The sequence below is a fragment of the Electrophorus electricus genome, chromosome 19 (assembly GCF_013358815.1).
Source record: "Electrophorus electricus isolate fEleEle1 chromosome 19, fEleEle1.pri, whole genome shotgun sequence".
Taxonomy (NCBI): domain Eukaryota; kingdom Metazoa; phylum Chordata; class Actinopteri; order Gymnotiformes; family Gymnotidae; genus Electrophorus; species Electrophorus electricus.
The window spans coordinates 4117911-4135075 of record NC_049553.1 but is presented as its reverse complement, the minus strand read 5'-3'; the positions used below and the strand labels follow the sequence as shown (position 1 = coordinate 4135075).

Genomic DNA, 17165 nt, shown 5'->3' with positions numbered 1-17165 from the left:
TACCATGTGTACCACACAACATAAACTGTCATTTGGAAAACTAAAACACACAATGTTTATACTGGTCACAGTTCCCTTTTCACATCACCACCTCCTTCCTTAAAGTCTCCAGAGAGGCCCTTAAATGTTTCCTGTTAGGCTTATGAGGTCACATTCTTTAGTAGCTAACTTTGATGTTTGCGCTCGGCCAGACCCGATGGTCCAATGAGGGACCTGCCAGACTGAAGCCGGTTCTATTCCGTGTCTGACGGAAGCATTGGGCCATTAAAGCCCCACCCTCTCCGTCTGACACTGGGCAGTGTGTCAGTGTGCTGACATTTGTTCTGGCTGGCCACACCCCCTCTACTCCCTGCAGCTGTGACTCGGCGTTCGCTTCTGCCTCCTCCAGGTCGGATTAAGTACTCAGAGCGGGTGTACGACGCGTGCATGGATGCCTTCGACTGCCTGCCCCTGGCCGCGCTCATGAACCAGCAGTTCCTGTGCGTGCACGGAGGACTCTCCCCGGAAATCACAAACCTCGACGACATTAGGAAAGTATGTGTGAATGCCCTCAGTCCCATCTAGATGCTTTCAAGCTTATCAATGCAATTCAGTTTAGTAGTTAGGGCTTCATGTGAGCCTCAGTAAATGCAATAATGAAGAAACATCTGGTTCAAACGTCCTACATAGCAGTATTATAATAAATACAAAATGTAGTCTATTGTTTTTTTGTTTGTTTGTTTGCAAGACATGAATATTAATTTATGTTAATTTAGATTGCTGTGTTTAATATAATTAATGAATATGTTATGAAGCCTTTGCGTACGCCCATTCGGATATAGCTATTAAAACCTAAACCGTGTGGTACTTCTAGGAAAAACAAGAATGAATCACTTGTACTGCTTCACTTGTGTGAGCTCCAGCGCTCTCATTTGAAAATGAGCTTTAGCATTTATGGACAGTCCAAGCACAACAGCGCTCAGAAGGGTCACCGCACCCATGCTCAGTCCCATTGCAAAAGATGCTCTCTGTTGAAACCGTGAACTCGTACACACACGAGGGTCTGAGTGTATTCAGGGTGCTTCCCACATTAGTCCATTTTTATTTATGCCTCAGCGCATTGACACGCAGGGACTTTGCAAACAACCACCGTCATTAAGTCTGGATGGCCTGTTCTTCTCCTCCAGTCTGGGGACAGGACCCAGTGTGAACACGGAGCCAGTGACCCAATTTAAGATGTACAAATCACCTTCTGCAATAATAAACCCTTTTAATAAAAGGTGCCCATGTTCTACAATTTCAGTCTTCTCCCTGTGCCAGGATACAACTTTTGTCAAACACCACTGTCTTATGTTTTACTTTAGAAGGCTCATGCCAGGGTTGAACTGTTTTTCATCTCCCTTCTAACATTGCCACACACACGCACGCCCCCCTACTACAGAATGTACAAACTCATTAACAGGGAGAATTCTGAAAAGATGAGGAGGTTTGGACCAAACATAGCCATGACCACAATCAAGGTGATTGTGGAATAAGACCGAGTTCTTTTACCCACTCCGTTTGTATATCGATATTCTACAGAATAATCATGCTTTTGATTAAAAGCAGTTAATAGAAATGGAATTCTAAAAAGGTACAAGGCCGTCATTTTCGGCTAGTGAATCCAATAAGCACAGAGACTCTTCTGCCGTGTGCCATCATTTAGCTTTACTTTGTCCTGTAGCTCTGTGAAATTGAGCAGAATCCAGAGCTCATTTCAGGTCTTGTGATATCTGGGCTTCATCCAGGCCCCCTCGTCTCAGGCACTGCTAATGGGAAACAGCTTGCCTGACCACAGCATTCGGGGTCGGTAATGGCTGGGCATTAAGGGTCTGAGAATGTCATAATGCCCTGTGACATGATGGCACCACAAGCTGAGCATGTGTGTCGCCCGCCTTCAGTTAGACAGATTCAAGGAGCCCCCAGCCTACGGACCGATGTGCGATCTGCTGTGGTCAGACCCGTTGGAGGACTTTGGCAACGAGAAGAGCCAGGAACACTTCACGCACAACACGGTGCGGGGCTGCTCCTACTTCTACAGGTACTCCGCCGCACGCGGAAACGCCCGGCAAACACACATGCCTTTCTCGTCCCTGTGCCCCACCTTCTTCCGTCCGCAAATCCCTGCGCTGCCAGAAGCTTCGCACTCCGCTCCGTGCCGCAAAGTTCTAGTTTAATACCCCCAAACTGCCTCCAGATTTCTTTAGAAAATCTGGGAGCTTATAACAGCAATGAAATTGTGAAGAGTGGGAGGTTTTACACACCACATGTCCTGTGCCGCTAGCGTCGGATCCCCACAGTAATCCCAGTCCAGAGCTGAAACTGTAAGCACAGAATCAAAAGGCACGCTCTGATCTCTCATTTATCTAAAATATTTGTTGATGTGGGATAGCACAGAACACACTGCTCCCAGAGTGAATCGATTAGCACAGTCTTCACCCCGACAGTCGTGTTTGCTGGTTGCTTTATGTTGGCGCTTTCTTAGCATCAATAAATGAGAATGTTCCGGCATTCCTTCTGAAGTGGCTTTCCTTTCGTCCCAGTGTGGTGTGGTCTGGTTACAGGTAGCCACGGTTCAACGACAGCGACGGGTACAGGTGTACTTGTCTGCCGAAGTACCGACCCATATCCGACACTGGGGAATCAATACGGACTAAGTTTGCTAGCTGATCCATCCTAATTGATCTAGCATGCTAGCAGGAGCACACCCCTAATACGACCTTACTATAATAATTGCTCCATAACACCGAGCCCATGCTGAAATGAGGCAAGACTTTGAAGTTGCTTCAGAACCCTATCCGATGTGCATAGAGGTCTCATCGATATAGCGCCATCCTAAACAATGCAGCTCTATCCCAAACAGAACGGGGAACGCCAGGGGCAGAAGTGGAAGAGGCGGAGTCGCTGCATTTAATGTCTATATTTCTAGGCAGTGGTGTTATAACTATAACGGCTATAGTTCTAGGCAGTAGCCAGTCTCTCTCTGTCTGTCTCTCCGTTTCTACCCAGTCAGTAGGGTATAATTGGAAACCTACTGTCTAGCTGGTTTTATGAGTCTGTCTGGGTGATGGCAGGCACCACACAGCAGACCAGTCCATGCCTCTTTCCCCCAAATACCCGGCAACAAACGTCTCGTCTCATCTCCCCGAGATCCCTCGTAACACTTTTACAAACATAGCCAGCCGTGTAATTGCACACGATTCAGATTTGCACACAACATGTTTTCGGGGCTGCCCCTTTGTTGTTGCGCGCTGGGAGAGACTTTACGCTTGTAGCGAGAAACGGACAGGACAAACTTTTCCGACCACAGAGACGGGAGGGGTGGGAGCAGCAGTTCGGGAAGATGCTTTTCATCTTTGGCCGATTTCGGACCCTTTTCTCCTCGCTGAACCCTTTGGTGTACAGACGCCGAGGCACTTCAGTTTAGTGCCTGCTGAAAAATTATCTTTGCCTTGAATTATTTTAGATTTTTCTAAGTTCTATTGCTACATGAACATGGTTTAATCATCACTGTTCCCCAGAAGGTATTTGAGTTTAGTCTTTTTGTACAGAACTGAGTGTTTTACAGCAAATCACACTTAATCACACATGTACCCAAAAGCATTTATTCACAGAATGTACAAAAGGTCTTTTTTTTTTTTTTTTTTTTTTTTTTTTTTTTTGGGTGATTAACTGCAGCACAGAACATTTATGCAGTGCTGCCTTTTTGATGTTTGAATTTGAGTCTCACAGCCACCATACTGTGTTGAGTTCTTGGTTCACCTAACCTCCTTCAGCTATCCAGGCTGGGGAAGTCCTTCCTCTGGAGGCTGGCCTTCACCGAGTGTTTGTCTAGGCCCCGGCCTCCACTGGCTGCTTGTTTAAGATGTTGTTTTGGTCTCGTCGGCTTATTCGGCTGTCAGAGGGAGGCGCGGAAGAGACTCGAGCCGGCCATAAACACGGGAAAGTTCCATTGCACACCGTGCCAGCTAGGGGAGAGGGCCGTGGCACGGAAAACTCCGGAAACTTACTTCTAGCCTTTCAGGATGGCTGACATTGCTTGCTTTGGCTTCTGCCTTCTCTCACTGACATTCCCCTCAAAATCACACACACACTCACACTGCAAGCACACACACAGTGAGCACACACACTGTCAGCATAAACACAAAATATTTTTCAAGCAAAAGTTCCTTCCCTGAAGGTCAATATGTAGTATATGGCACTGTTGGAACGTTTTGCATCATTCAAGCTAAATCAAATATGACTGCTCCAGTCCCAGCCAACCAAGTGTCGTGTTTTTTTTGTTTTGTTTTGTTTTTTCTTCCCTAGTTATCCTGCCGTGTGCGACTTCCTACAACACAACAACTTATTATCTGTCATCCGGGCCCACGAAGCACAGGACGCTGGGTAATTGTGTTTTATCTAAAGCTAAACATCTGCTTTCACGCTAAAATATTCTTCATCTTCACTGAAGTTTTTGTGCTTGTTTGCATATTGTTATTGCAGTGTGATCTAGGAAAAATGGATATTCAATTTGGCTGCAAGTCTTTTTTTCATCTAAAACACAAATGTCTCAACTCAAATATTTCAAAAATACTCACATTTGAAACACCTTTTCCATGCCGAAAGAGGGGGTTTGCTGTGACTCCTGTGCTAAGCTCCCACCTGAACAAGCATGAATAACTACTGTCTCGTTCCACCGAGCTTTTGTAGGCAGAGGTCATCTCGGGTTTGAAGCTTTGGCTTTCTCCCCCCGGGCCTAAACGGAATTGCCCTGCTCCTGCTCCCTTCATTGGAGCGCTTTGCCTAGCCAGAGCTCCATTGATTATTGCCAAGTCATTGTTTGAACCGCCTGGCCTCCCCCTGGGTCTCCTGGTCTGATGGATTACAGCCGCGGGGGGCCGAGCCCTAAGTGGAGACGCCACAGCAGGCAAACGAGCAGAGACGTGCGGGACAGTCCGTAACGCAGGAGGGAGAGGGGGCGGGTTGCAGGGGTGTGACTGGCTGGCGGGAGTGACCATGGAGCTGTTGTTTTGGCCAGGTATCGGATGTACAGGAAGAGCCAGACTACAGGCTTCCCCTCCCTCATCACTATCTTCTCAGCCCCTAACTACTTAGATGTCTACAATAATAAAGGTAAGGAGCGCACGTGTCTGCTGCGCGCACACAGACACATATGTATGTGTACAGGTGTCAGCATGGGCTAGATTGTCCGTGTGTGTGTGTGTGTGGGGGGGGGGGGGGGGGGTGGGCGGTAGTCCAGAGTTGGCATGTGGTGGTCCCGCAGAGCTGCAAGATGGACAGACCCATGCTTAGTTGGTCAGCACTTTCAGACAAAGAGACAGAAAAAGACGGACGGATTTTAAAATTCCAGGCCTCGTCATGACACACTGCGGCACTAACTCCTTCGAAATGTCTAAATACTTTAAGAAATGTCATACTAAAAAGTGTAAAAGCTAAGCTATCGGAGAGAAAAGCACACGGTAGCAGCGAGTCTTTCGGCCAAGGAAAGGCCGTGTCGCAAGGAAACGGTTCTTGTTTCAACATGGCTGCTTATTCTTCACTTATTTAATAGACGTTTTCCTTTGCTGTTGTGTAATCTTTCTCCAGCTGCAAATTCTGATCTTTGCTAAGGCGAAGGTAATGAGATTAAGAGAGCTTTGCCTTGCAATTACTGGCCACAGCGTTAGTGGATGGTGTGGGAATACATTCGTGTCACTGTGAGCTTGAGTGCACTGTGGCGACGCTGTTTTTGTTGGGGTTTGGGGTTTGTCGCCCCTGCGTTCTGCTGCAGCGCTCGCGTGCAGCAACTCGCTCGCATTCGTGCTGCGGGGTTGGTATGCGGCCGACGGCAGACCTCCCCGCTCTCTCACTATTCGCCGCTTGCCAGCTCCGAGCGGCACCTGCGGCGTTCCGGCACTGCGCCAGCGGCCCCACTGGAACCGCCTCCGCAACAAAAACACCACCCCCGACACCCCCACCTCAGCCCAACAGCGCCGCACCGCGCCCACGCACACATTTAAGGCCAGGCCAGCCGCTCGGGCGTGGGGGACTTGGTCCCCTCTCCTCCCAGTGAAGTCAGCGGCACGCGTCCAGATTGATGGCCCATCGACCGCTGCGGTTAATCCAACAGTCAGCCGCACCATCCATCACCCTCCGGGGCTTCCACCCGTCCCTCTCCATCAGCCGCCTCCTGGAGACGCTGCCCCTCCCCCACCCGCACCACCACCACCACCAACAACAAACAGCAGGGGACGGATCCTGCAACAGAGCAGGCAGAAAGAGGCGTGGCAGTAGCTGGCCCGCCCGGAGCTAATGAACGCCCATGTTTCGGTCTCGGAGCAGAGCAGCGTAGCAGGAATCAGCAGGGGGAATGGCCGACGTCTCTGCCAGCACGCCGAGGCCCTGCCAGGCACTGATTAAAGCACGGAGGGCTCCTCCATCTGTCAGCGACGCAGCAGTGGGAGATTCCAGAGAAGAGGCGCCTCGCATGCTGACTCAGGATCAGCTCCCGCCTCCGACGCTGCGCCAGTGCCCGCGATAGGAGTCGATGATTCCTGAACAGTCAGCCCGAGCGGGCGCGGCGGCGTTCGCCAGCAAAGCTGTCGACGTCTCGTTGGTGACGCGTGTGATTCCTTGCCTCGGCACAAGGCGTGTTCCCGTGGCGACCCAGAGTGAAGCGGGGTGGGGGGAGGGTGCTCTACAGGCTGGGGTCACAGGGTCAATCTGCATTACCTCCACACACTGGTTGACTCCCTGCTCAGAATGGTAGAGCAGATAACCTCTTCAGACACAGACTCATGTCACCTAAGTCTTCACTGATGGGTACCTATGCTCTCGCTGTGACTTTAGAATTTAGTTAGATATACATTATAAATTATGAATCTTGCATATGTAAATGCATATGTTAGATTTTACTCTGGGTCTCCTGGAACAAGTTAGATAACACTTTAATTTTCTAATCGTGGTGCTTGTGAGCTTTTTTTAACATGACTTTATAATGTTTAATTAATGTAGAATAAAATGTCATTAATTTAATTGTTGGAGATAAGTGTGATATTCTCTGACCATGTGTAAATAAGGGTAATAATAATTATGCAAATTCAACTAATATCTAATGTATTGTCTGTGAGATTAAGCTCGTTTTTTAATTTTTTATTTTTTCCCCCCACTTCAGCTGTTTGAGTGAGCACAGGAGCCACCATGTGGTTGTATTCAGAACTGCATCCTTGCAACTACAAACTTTTTTTTTTCTTTTTTTTTTTAACAGATTTTCTCTAACCTGGGGCATAGCGTCATAGATGATCTAATCCTCACCGTTAATAATCAATATCCCACTTTTTAGATGCTCTACCATTTATAGCGTCACATTTGGCAGCGTTACCCGACTGAAGTTTGAGGTTTCGCGGGCGCATGCCCTCAGGCCTTTCCGTCTGGCTGGCGTTTGACAGCTGGCCCGGCTCCGCACCACATGACGAGCTGCTATTCTGAATCAAGAGCGAGCCTCAACGGTAGGGAAAGTCCCTCCAGATGATCTTGAGAGCGCGGCGTCCGCTTTCAGTGCATCGAGCCCGCAGGAGGCATCTGCCCAGGGCAGGCTGCGCATATGCACAGGACTGCGGTGACCTTAACTCCTTCAGACAGGCTTTTGCGAGCATGCCTGTGATTTGTGAGCTGAACGGTCTGCAGAAAAGTTACTTCCCAAAGTAGACAGAGGCATTTGGTCAGGGGCCAGCTGTGGGGATTACTGAAGCTCTCGGCGTTCTCCGAGTAAGCAGAAGGATGCAGGGAGTAAATGGGCATGATTTTACCAAACCTCCCACCCTCCAGTAGTCCGTAGCACACTGTTTTTGATTTGAGGGGTGTGTGTGTGTGTGTGTGTGTGTGTGTGTGTGTGTGTGTGTGTGTGTGTGTGTGTGTGTGTGTGTGTGTGCGTGCGCGTGCGTGGCTGCTAAAGCGGGGGCCTTTCGAACACAGACGCACAGCGAGCAGTGATTTTCTTCTCTTCACTTTTCTTCCTCTCCGTGCTTGCAGCTGCTGTGCTGAAATACGAGAATAACGTCATGAACATTCGGCAGTTCAACTGCTCCCCCCATCCTTACTGGCTTCCTAACTTCATGGATGTTTTTACCTGGTCACTGCCATTTGTTGGAGAGAAAGGTCAGTCCCGGTACACACAAACGCTAGTGTAGGGCTTTGCATTTGGTAGTGTAGTACAGTCCACAGTATAGTAGAAATTTCTGGAAAACTGCTATGGTATGTCCCCTGTCTCTATCCTGTCGTCCACAGTCACTGAGATGCTGGTAAATGTATTGAGCATCTGCTCCAATGATGAATTGACCACCGACGAGGAGATTGATGGTAAGAAGGTGGAAGTGCGCACATGCGTGCTCACACACACAGGCAGACTCTCTCCATCTTAATGCAGCTGTGTCATAAAATAATTTTGAATTAACCCTGTTCTCAGATGGCATTAAGCCCCAATCCTGTGACATCACTACCACACACGCACCACGTGGCACTTCAGGCAAGAGTGTTCGTCTTACCGGCAGTTAATCTGTGTCGCAGCACGTCTGAGCCACAGTCTCTATGCTGGACGACACCTCTAAAGAGGCGAGAGGCTCTCTATGGTGACAGGACCTATGAAAATTCACCTTGATTACGCAACAAAGTTTTAGACTTTTAGTAGTTTTAGACTTCACAAAGTTACTGTACATCTACTAAGCTGAGGAAGCGTACCCTCCGAACCAATCTGAACGTGGACTTGGAGCCTGAATGTGTGCATAAAACCTTAAGCTCAGCCAGCTCTTTGAAGCCAAGGTTTGTAGCTGCACACGTGTCTCCCTTTAGAGTTCAGGCATTAGAACCAGAAGGAACCTGTGAAAAGTAGCACTTTCTCCACCAGCGTATTTTCCGTGGAGTTCCTCTGAAGAAGCGTGAGCCTATAGCAGATGCCAGGCTGCTATAGCTGTTTGCTTGTCTTTTTCCACATTGTTTTACGTGTGCATTTTACATGGTTGGAGGAGCCCCGCTAGCCACCCATGGGGCAAACTGCCCCCTGTTCATGCGTCAACAGGAAATGACATACAGGCATGTTTCCTGGGCTTTGTGGGATGATTTCCCCCTCCCTGTTATTTCCTCTGTATCTCAGGAACAGCGTTTCACTCCGTTTGTCACATTTCATATGAAAACTGTAAAATCCAGTGCAACCCCAGTATATAGGAACTCAGAAGCGGGACAGTAGCGCACAGCTTTAAGATGACTTGCCTTGGATTTTAATGTCAGACACCACCTGCTTAGCTTCCAGGCTGGCAAGCTAAACAGAAGGCTAATTCCTGCTCCTAACGCTAGCATTTCATTGGATTCCCATGTTATAACTTCCCTTCTCTGACCGATTTGGTTTCATAGCCATTGTTCTGATTTTAACATTTCTGTGTCAAGCTCTTTTTATTATTTATTTTGTTTTCTCGTTCTTTCCAGTTCTGCTTCTCGTCATTCTGTCACTTCTCTTTCTATGTTGCTTTATCTAATCAATCTCTTTTCTTTCCTTCCCCCCCCCCCCACACAGTTGTTGTGTCAGGCATTTCCTTTCTTTTTGCTCCATGGGTGGTTCTCTCTCTCTCTCTCTCTCTCTCTCTCTCTCTCTCTCTCCCATTCCTCAGCCATCCACTGACCACTCTACTGTTCTTTTCTGTTCTCTTCTGGGGGTGTACTTGAGAAGGACAGCTAATTTATGCCCCCAAGAAAGGTACATCCTCCCACATACCAATAGCCTGTGTGCACTGCCCTCTGCTTCCTCCTGCTGCCTCCTCCTAACGGGTCGATTAACACCACCATCCGGCCCGTGCCTTCATATATAAGGGTCGGTACTAACGCTCCTCACGTTTTGTCCACCTAAAGTAGTTAGCTAGCACTTTACAGTAATCTCACGGTAAAGGTGTTTAAGGAGTGTGTGTGGACTGCCTGCATTGCCAACAAAATCAGCAACTGTATGACTGGAATGATCATCTTTGTAGCATGGACTGAAACGTATGAGACAGCATAATTTCAGGCGGAAACACGACCTAGCGTGGTCGATTTTGCTATCGGTGTTTTCATCAGTAGTCACTCAAATAAATAAATCCACATCCGTGTGTGGTGAAAGCTGGTATCATCTTTGCTTCATTGGAATCAAGTTATCCGTGTTACGAGGTATGTCATGAAGTGTGTCTCTCCCGAACTCAATATGAATCTTCATACCGTATCATTTCTCCCCATCTCTGCTGAACTGCACTGCAACCATACCGAGTGCTCCTGCCTGTCCTTTCCAGCCTTGAGCCTTTTTTTAAAAAATGTTTTAATTTTTTTTAGGAACGGTCTGTTAAAGGTCAGACCTTCTCCAAAGCTGCTTCTGTTTACGTAAGAGTCTTCTGAGCGTAGGCCTGACTATGCAACAGCCAAATCACCCAACAGGTGCATTACTTGAGTCCTCCCACCTCGATGAAACAGTCCAAAGCGCTCCGGTTTTGCAGGGCAATCCCTCTACCCGCCCCCTTGGGAGTCTCCCCAGAGCAGGCATCTTAATTAGAGCCAACAGTGTTATTCATTTTGCGGGTGGGTGGAGCGCCGTGCTGTGTGGACTCTCGCTGGCTGCAGGAATCGATAGCAGGCTAACTGAATGCTTAGCATGCATTTCACTTCTGAAGGCTGGAGGTGTAATCTGCCGTAAGGAACTACTTTATTGATCTGACTTTACTTTGCTGAGGCTGCAAATAAACACCCCCCCCCCCCCCACCCCAACCAACACCCGTCCCCCTCCCCCGAACTAAGGTTCATCAGTTCTGATGGCTTGGGTAATTATTTGTCAGGGCACTGTTAGGTTAATGCAGCTGTTTGTCTCATTTTTTGGCAATAGGCTAGGACTGAGCATATGAAATATTTGAAACCATTCCATGCTTTGTACTCAGGAGAAGCAGAAGGGGGTGGACGAGGGTTTTGACTCATGCTGAACTAATGTGTTTGTGTTGTGGGGGGCGGTCTAGGTGCCACGGCTTCCGCCCGCAAAGAGGTGATTCGGAATAAGATCCGCGCCATCGGGAAGATGGCCAGAGTGTTCTCAGTCCTACGGTAAAACAACACTTTGCAGTACCGTGCCTGTGAGAGTATGCTGTGTTGGGTGGTTTGAGAGTGCGCAAGAGTTCCCCATATTGTGTGTACATGAGTGTGTTGATTGTGTGTGAGCGCGCTCCATATTGTGTGTGTGTGTGTGTGTGTGTGTGTGTGTGTGTGTGTGTGTACATGATGTACATGAATATGTTCTGCAGTGTGTGTGCATGCGTGTGCGTGCGTTCCTCGCAGTGTGTGCACGTCTCTGTGCATGAGTTTAACTTGGTGTTTGTGTGTTCCAGAGAGGAGAGTGAGAGTGTGCTTACTCTGAAGGGGCTCACCCCCACCGGTATGCTGCCAAGCGGCGTGCTCTCAGGCGGCAGAGAGAAACTCCAGAACGGTATGACTCACGCGCCCCCTCACACACACCTCTGTATTAGGGGCGTCTGCATCACGCTTGGCCGTCGTAATAACACTTAGAACGCACGCTGGTCCGTGGAGAGTTGAGAGGGTTTTTGAGTGTGAAAGGAAGTGCCCAGAGAGCAGGAAAGAGGTTTGTTGTAAGAGAGGGAAAGCGCTGGGTGCTTCTGTGCAGGTAGCATTTTGCTTTTTAGCTGATTTAAAAATAAATAGATAAATAAAAAAAGTGTATAAGAATATAAAAAATGTTTTTTAAAAATCCATGCAAGAGACACAAAGTGACATACAGATCTATGTCAGGGAGGGGACCAGTAAGTAAAAAAGTTCCTGCGTCACCTTTTACTGTTTTGGTTTTAATATTTGGACATGCAATATGCACCCTCTACTGGTGCTGTGTAGAATAAACAGGTTTATCTCCTGTTTTTCCTTTTCTTTGAGTTTCCTCTCTCTCTCTCTCTCTCTCTCCCCCTCTCTCTCTCTGTCTTTCTTTAATCTCGTAGTACCTCAAACATTGTCTTGTCTTTTCTCTTTCTCTTCCTAGAAACTGCAGGTATAATCTCTTGCGCAGGTGTATCTGTCAAATGTGTTTATATGTGAGAAAAAAAGAATTTCCCCCTGCCTTATCGAACCCTACACAAGCGAGCGCCACCATCCCTAGTACAGCCCGTGCTAGAAGCTGTGTTAAAGAGTCAACACTGGGGTTTACAGGGTGCTGCATTTGCTCGGGAGTCTGCAGTCGGTGCAAGCGGGTGGTAAGAGGCGTGCTCGATGCCGTCAAGGCACAGAAACCCTGGCGAAGATCCAGCGCAGTGGAACGAGACTTTTGAACTTCAGTCTGCCCCCTTTGCAAACTAAAGTTTCCACACGTTTGCTGTTTCCAGAGGTCATGATGCTGAATGCATCACACCTATCGAGAGTTGCTGTTGCTGTTGTTGTTGCTGCTGTTGCTGTTGTTGTTGTTGTTGTTTAATGCCCTGAAAGTACTTTGAATTATTGAAACAAGATACATGAGTAGAATTTCCCAGGAGGCCAGTGGTGTTATTAACATATCCATCCACAATGCCTCTTGCTGTGAGAATCATTGATTTAACTTTAATAGGAACTGGATCTGTCACACTTAAACAGGATTACTAATATCTGCCTCATCATTCACAAACCAAAGGCAAAAATTAAAATAGCTTCACTCTCTTACTGGCATGGCTCAACAGTCTTACTCACAACAGAGGCTGTTATATGTCCAAGACGGTGCTTAGTGGTCAGTAGCAGGGATTTAAATCACGCGTGCACACGCGCACACACACACACAATTGATGGGCCGTAGTCGAGCCATGTCGGAGAGAGAGAGTGAAGTCAGGGTGTGTCCCTGCCTTGACACCAACATGACCGCCGTGTGACACACCCATGCCCCGGGCTGCTCCGCCTCCTCCAGCAGCACCCTGCGCGTGCTCCCCTCTTTTACGAGTGTGCGGTGCGGCACCCCTCCCACCCCTCCTCTAGGTGCCTGCTAGCTTTCCTCAGGATGTCGCACACGTTTCTGCCACACATGTTCCTGTGTGTGTCTTCTCTGTGGTGCGTAGTGTTGTTCCGTCTTTGTTTATTGGTGATTCCTTCTCATCAAAGAGAAATTAAGTGAACTAAAACACTGCACGGTAAGTGGCAATAACAGCGTCTGACACCAAGGATGGATGTGTCCTTTGAAGGCCCTTGCTGACAGGCCTCTCGCTGGAGATTGTAAAAGTATGTGGCAAGGCATAACAAATTCCATCTGTTAATATATTTATTAATATCTATTTATTTGAAATATTATTCAGTAATTATCTGAGTAACTCGTCTATTTCCAGCACCAGTTCATGCTAATCCGTCAAATTTATTGTTGCTCTGAACGTCTCTTGGTGACCTAGAAAGCCTAAAAATCGGAGCAACAGCAGCTAATCCCGTTCTTTCTTTCTTTCTGTGTGATGTTCTGAATTAGCCCTACATCTTTGTGAGTCACACCTGATCACCCCACCCTACTTGGCCTCCCCACCCTAAACTCCCATCACTGTGCGCGTGCGTGCGTGTGTGTGTCAGCTGCCCCCGTTCTCCGGCTGCGCCCCAGGTCCACCAAGCCCCCAGCGGGGGGGGGGGGGGGGGCGCCGCCGGGGTCAGGTGCGGTCATGTGTCCAATTTGGGCTCATATTGCTGCTCGTTGACTTGTTCCTGGACAAATGTAACCTGCTCTGCTCACCTCTGTCACTCATTTTGCAACCCCCTCCCCCTTCTCTCTTCAGCTACTATTGAGGCTATAGAGGCCGATGAAGGTAAATAGGCCAATGCCCCGCCCCCTTCTCCCACCACCACGCCTTCCCCTTTCTGCTGCCTCCTCGCAACAGGCAAAGGGCTTCCAATGGGTCCATCCATTTCACTGTAGCTTGTGTAGAGTGTGCCGGGTGTTCGGGGCAAACCAGCTGTGCTGCAGTGTTCAGCAAAAGCAGAATTAAGACAAACAAGTACTCAAACGAGCCACGCTTGCTTTAAAGGGGAACTTTAAAGCTTATTTCTGAACATGAAGGCATTATTTTGCTGCTTAGGCTTGGAGATCTTCACGTGTGTAACTGCAATGTAACTCGGCTTGTACTCACTACAAATTCTGTACACCATCCAAAAGAAGCATGTTATGTACAAGCAAATTGAAACCGTTTGTGGCTGCCAGAGAATTCCCATTCTGGAGTGTGATCTCCTCGATTGTACCGTTATTAGCAGGCAGCGGTTCTGCAGGACCATCCCCTTTAAAACAAAGGCGCCGATGCAGTTGGGCTTTGGTTTTGGCTAAATGTTCCGTGTTAGCCATCTCAAAGTTGCCATCGCAATAACGACCTCAACTGCACTTTAAATAGCAGCTTTGGCTGCTATTTACCAAGTTCCTGTAAAGTGTTTTTCTCAGACAAAGAGCCGCGCGCTGTGTCAGTAGTGATTTTTTTTTCCCTTTTTTTAAAAATGTATTATTATTACTATTCCATTTTTTCGCCCCCCTCCAGTTTACTTTGATCATTTTGCTTCTTCTTCCATGTGGATAGTCTGTGACTGTGCCATGTCGCCGTGGTTTCCTCCTCCGCTGCTAATAACCTGTGTCTGCCCTGTGCTATGCAGCAACGCAAAACGTGTCCATCTTAAAACACGGCCCAACAACCCCCAACCCCACCTAAGAACAAAACAGGCCTAGCGAGCCAGGGACACTGTGGTCACGTAGTCTGAGCAGTCTCTTCCATTTCGCCCCAGTTTGCTGCATGCTTCAATCAGGCATAACGTGGTTAGCAAGCAACTTATTCCGTGTTTTTTTTTTCTTTTTGTTGTTGTTGTTGTTGTTGGTTGTTTGTTTTTATTGGCCAAAGTTCCCTGTGTGAGACTACCTTTCTTTTATGCATACGTTTCTTTTTCAGCTCCACTTCATTCCTTCTGTTGGTGGAAGTATTTAGGCTACCTTTCTGCTTTCCCTTGTTCTTATACCTCCTAATTCCCACGCCCGCCCCCCCACCCCAAGCCTCTGTAATGTTTGTTTTCGAGTGTGGTGGGCGGCTCCGTTCTTGGTGGCTTGGTTTGCTGGTTTCCACGGGGCATCGAGAAATACGGCAAGCCTCTGATTGGGCAAAAGGGAGGGGAATCCTGTGGAAACCACATCACGGCCCTCCAGAACCGGGCCTGCCCAGCAGCACCACAGTGACATTTCACAACCCAAAAAAATGATGACTAGTGTGGAGTTTGTGCCCAGGAAGACTGTATTCTCTTAAAGGTTTTGTTTTCCATTTGGAGTTTCGTGAGGTATTTCAGGAAAATGAAACACAAAAGTTTCTTACCAAGTTTTTTATAAAGAAACAAATGTATGTTTTGAATGCTAAACTAGCTGCTAAAGTTTTGTTTTTGTTTTGTTTTGGTTTGTTTTTTTACTCTAGATTAGCACAGATGCTAGCAATTGACCAACAAGATAAAAACAATAAACATGGGGAGAGGGGCTGCCACAAACAAATGTAAGAATGTTCCAATTTTAACATTGCACCTCCTCCCTGATCCCCACCCCAGCCATCAAAGGCTTCTCGCCCCAGCATAAGATCACTAGCTTTGAGGAGGCGAAGGGCCTGGACCGCATCAACGAACGGATGCCGCCCCGTCGCGACACCCTGCAGTGCGACGCCAGCCTCAACTCGCTCAACAAGGCACTGTGCTCCGAGGCCAACGGCACCGAGGGAAAGGCCGGCAGCGGCAACATCCAGTGACGCAGCGGCGCCACCCGCCCCGCCCGTGCCACCGCGGCAACGAGACTCCTCCCCCTCTCTTTCTCCACGCTCCGAATGCCAGACAAAGGAGTGCAGCAATCGGGGCCCTGCGCGACAGAAGGGAAGAGGGTGAGGAGAGAAGGGGGTGTGAAGGGGAGAGCAGAGTTTTCAAATACGATTCAGAGCGACACTCTTGTCTTTGGATATGCCTTTAAAAAAAAAAAGGAAAAAAAAAAAGAATTATTTTGCTTGTAGAAACCATGAAAAGTGCTTGCTGATTCACTCTTTTTCTGAATGAGTAAGTGTGGGAGGGTGCTTGTGGGTGTGGCCTGAGAGATCTTATGTGAAAACGCCTTTACTCATTACTGGAGAAAAGATTTGTGTGTGTGTGTGTGTGTGTGTGTGTGTGTGTGTGTGTGTGTGTGTGTGTGTGTGTGTGTAACTTCTTACTAATTATTGTACGTTTACAAAAATACAGCACTAAAAATGGACGGAACATAAAATGTTTTTAACATAAAAAGGGTGTACAAACTAAATAAGGACTATTTATTGATACCTTTTTTGCTACTCTTATAAACTAGCTCTAAAGTAAATTAGGCAGTCTTAAAAGAATGTTGCAACATTGTTGAAATGCCAAAAATGAAATATTTTATGGTTTTTTGTACAGATTATGCTTACCTCAGGTTTCTTTGGTGTGTGTGCTTTGATTCTATTTTCTGTATAATGGCTAATTTGCTTTATGGCAACTACCCATTTTCTTGGAGTTTAAAACTGGAAATTACACCTGTCATTTGCGAAATACGTTTTGTTTTATTAAAGATGGGGGGGGGGGGTAGATTTATTGTGGCTTGCTGGAATTTTTGTGAGTGTTCGTTTTTCTTTTTAAGTATTGCGAACAAACTATATATATATATATATATATATATATATATATATATATATATATATATATATATATATATATATATATATATATATATATATATATATATATATATATAAGCACCTATATTCTGTACAAAAAGACAAAAAAACTAAAAGCATCTGCCTATGCATGTTTTATAAGATTTATCAAAGGAAATATGAATGAATTACCTTGGCCATTGAGGCCAGTTTTGATCTGTAGTGTGCTTAGTCGATATATACTGGAAATGTATACGCCAGGACAAAGCTTCAGGCCTTCAACTTATTTTGTAATGAAAGCATCGAACTATTTAATATTGGATGAGGAATCATGGTTTTTATGCTTGTAAGTACACATGTAGTCCAATTTAGCATGTTTAGCTGTTCTCGTGACACAAGTCTGTGGTTACATGTGGAACTTAAAATGCATGATAGTTGTTAATGTCATACAAGACATTTAGACTTTTTTGTTCTGTTTTGTAAACGTGCCACAGAAAAAGTGTAATTTGA

General features: G+C 47.0%; 1 protein-coding gene across 4 annotated transcripts in view; it reads left to right on the top strand.

The window, feature by feature from the left end:
• Nucleotides 1-16002, top strand: part of LOC113577345 (serine/threonine-protein phosphatase 2B catalytic subunit alpha isoform) — a 52559-nt gene extending 36557 nt beyond the window's left edge. The window contains exons 5-15 of one of the 4 annotated variants that reach the window (XM_035536684.1): nucleotides 389-534; nucleotides 1920-2059; nucleotides 4327-4404; nucleotides 5039-5133; nucleotides 8032-8157; nucleotides 8287-8358; nucleotides 9719-9745; nucleotides 11019-11103; nucleotides 11385-11482; nucleotides 13773-13802; nucleotides 15559-16002. In XM_035536684.1, coding sequence (XP_035392577.1) covers nucleotides 389-534; nucleotides 1920-2059; nucleotides 4327-4404; nucleotides 5039-5133; nucleotides 8032-8157; nucleotides 8287-8358; nucleotides 9719-9745; nucleotides 11019-11103; nucleotides 11385-11482; nucleotides 13773-13802; nucleotides 15559-15752 — 1091 coding nt within the window. In that variant the 3' untranslated portion in view covers nucleotides 15753-16002. The remainder of the gene's footprint in view (nucleotides 1-388; nucleotides 535-1919; nucleotides 2060-4326; nucleotides 4405-5038; nucleotides 5134-8031; nucleotides 8158-8286; nucleotides 8359-9718; nucleotides 9746-11018; nucleotides 11104-11384; nucleotides 11483-13772; nucleotides 13803-15558) is intronic. The other 3 variants (XM_035536685.1, XM_035536686.1, XM_035536687.1) reach the window with 3 other exon arrangements.
• Nucleotides 16003-17165: the final 1163 nt, after the last annotated feature.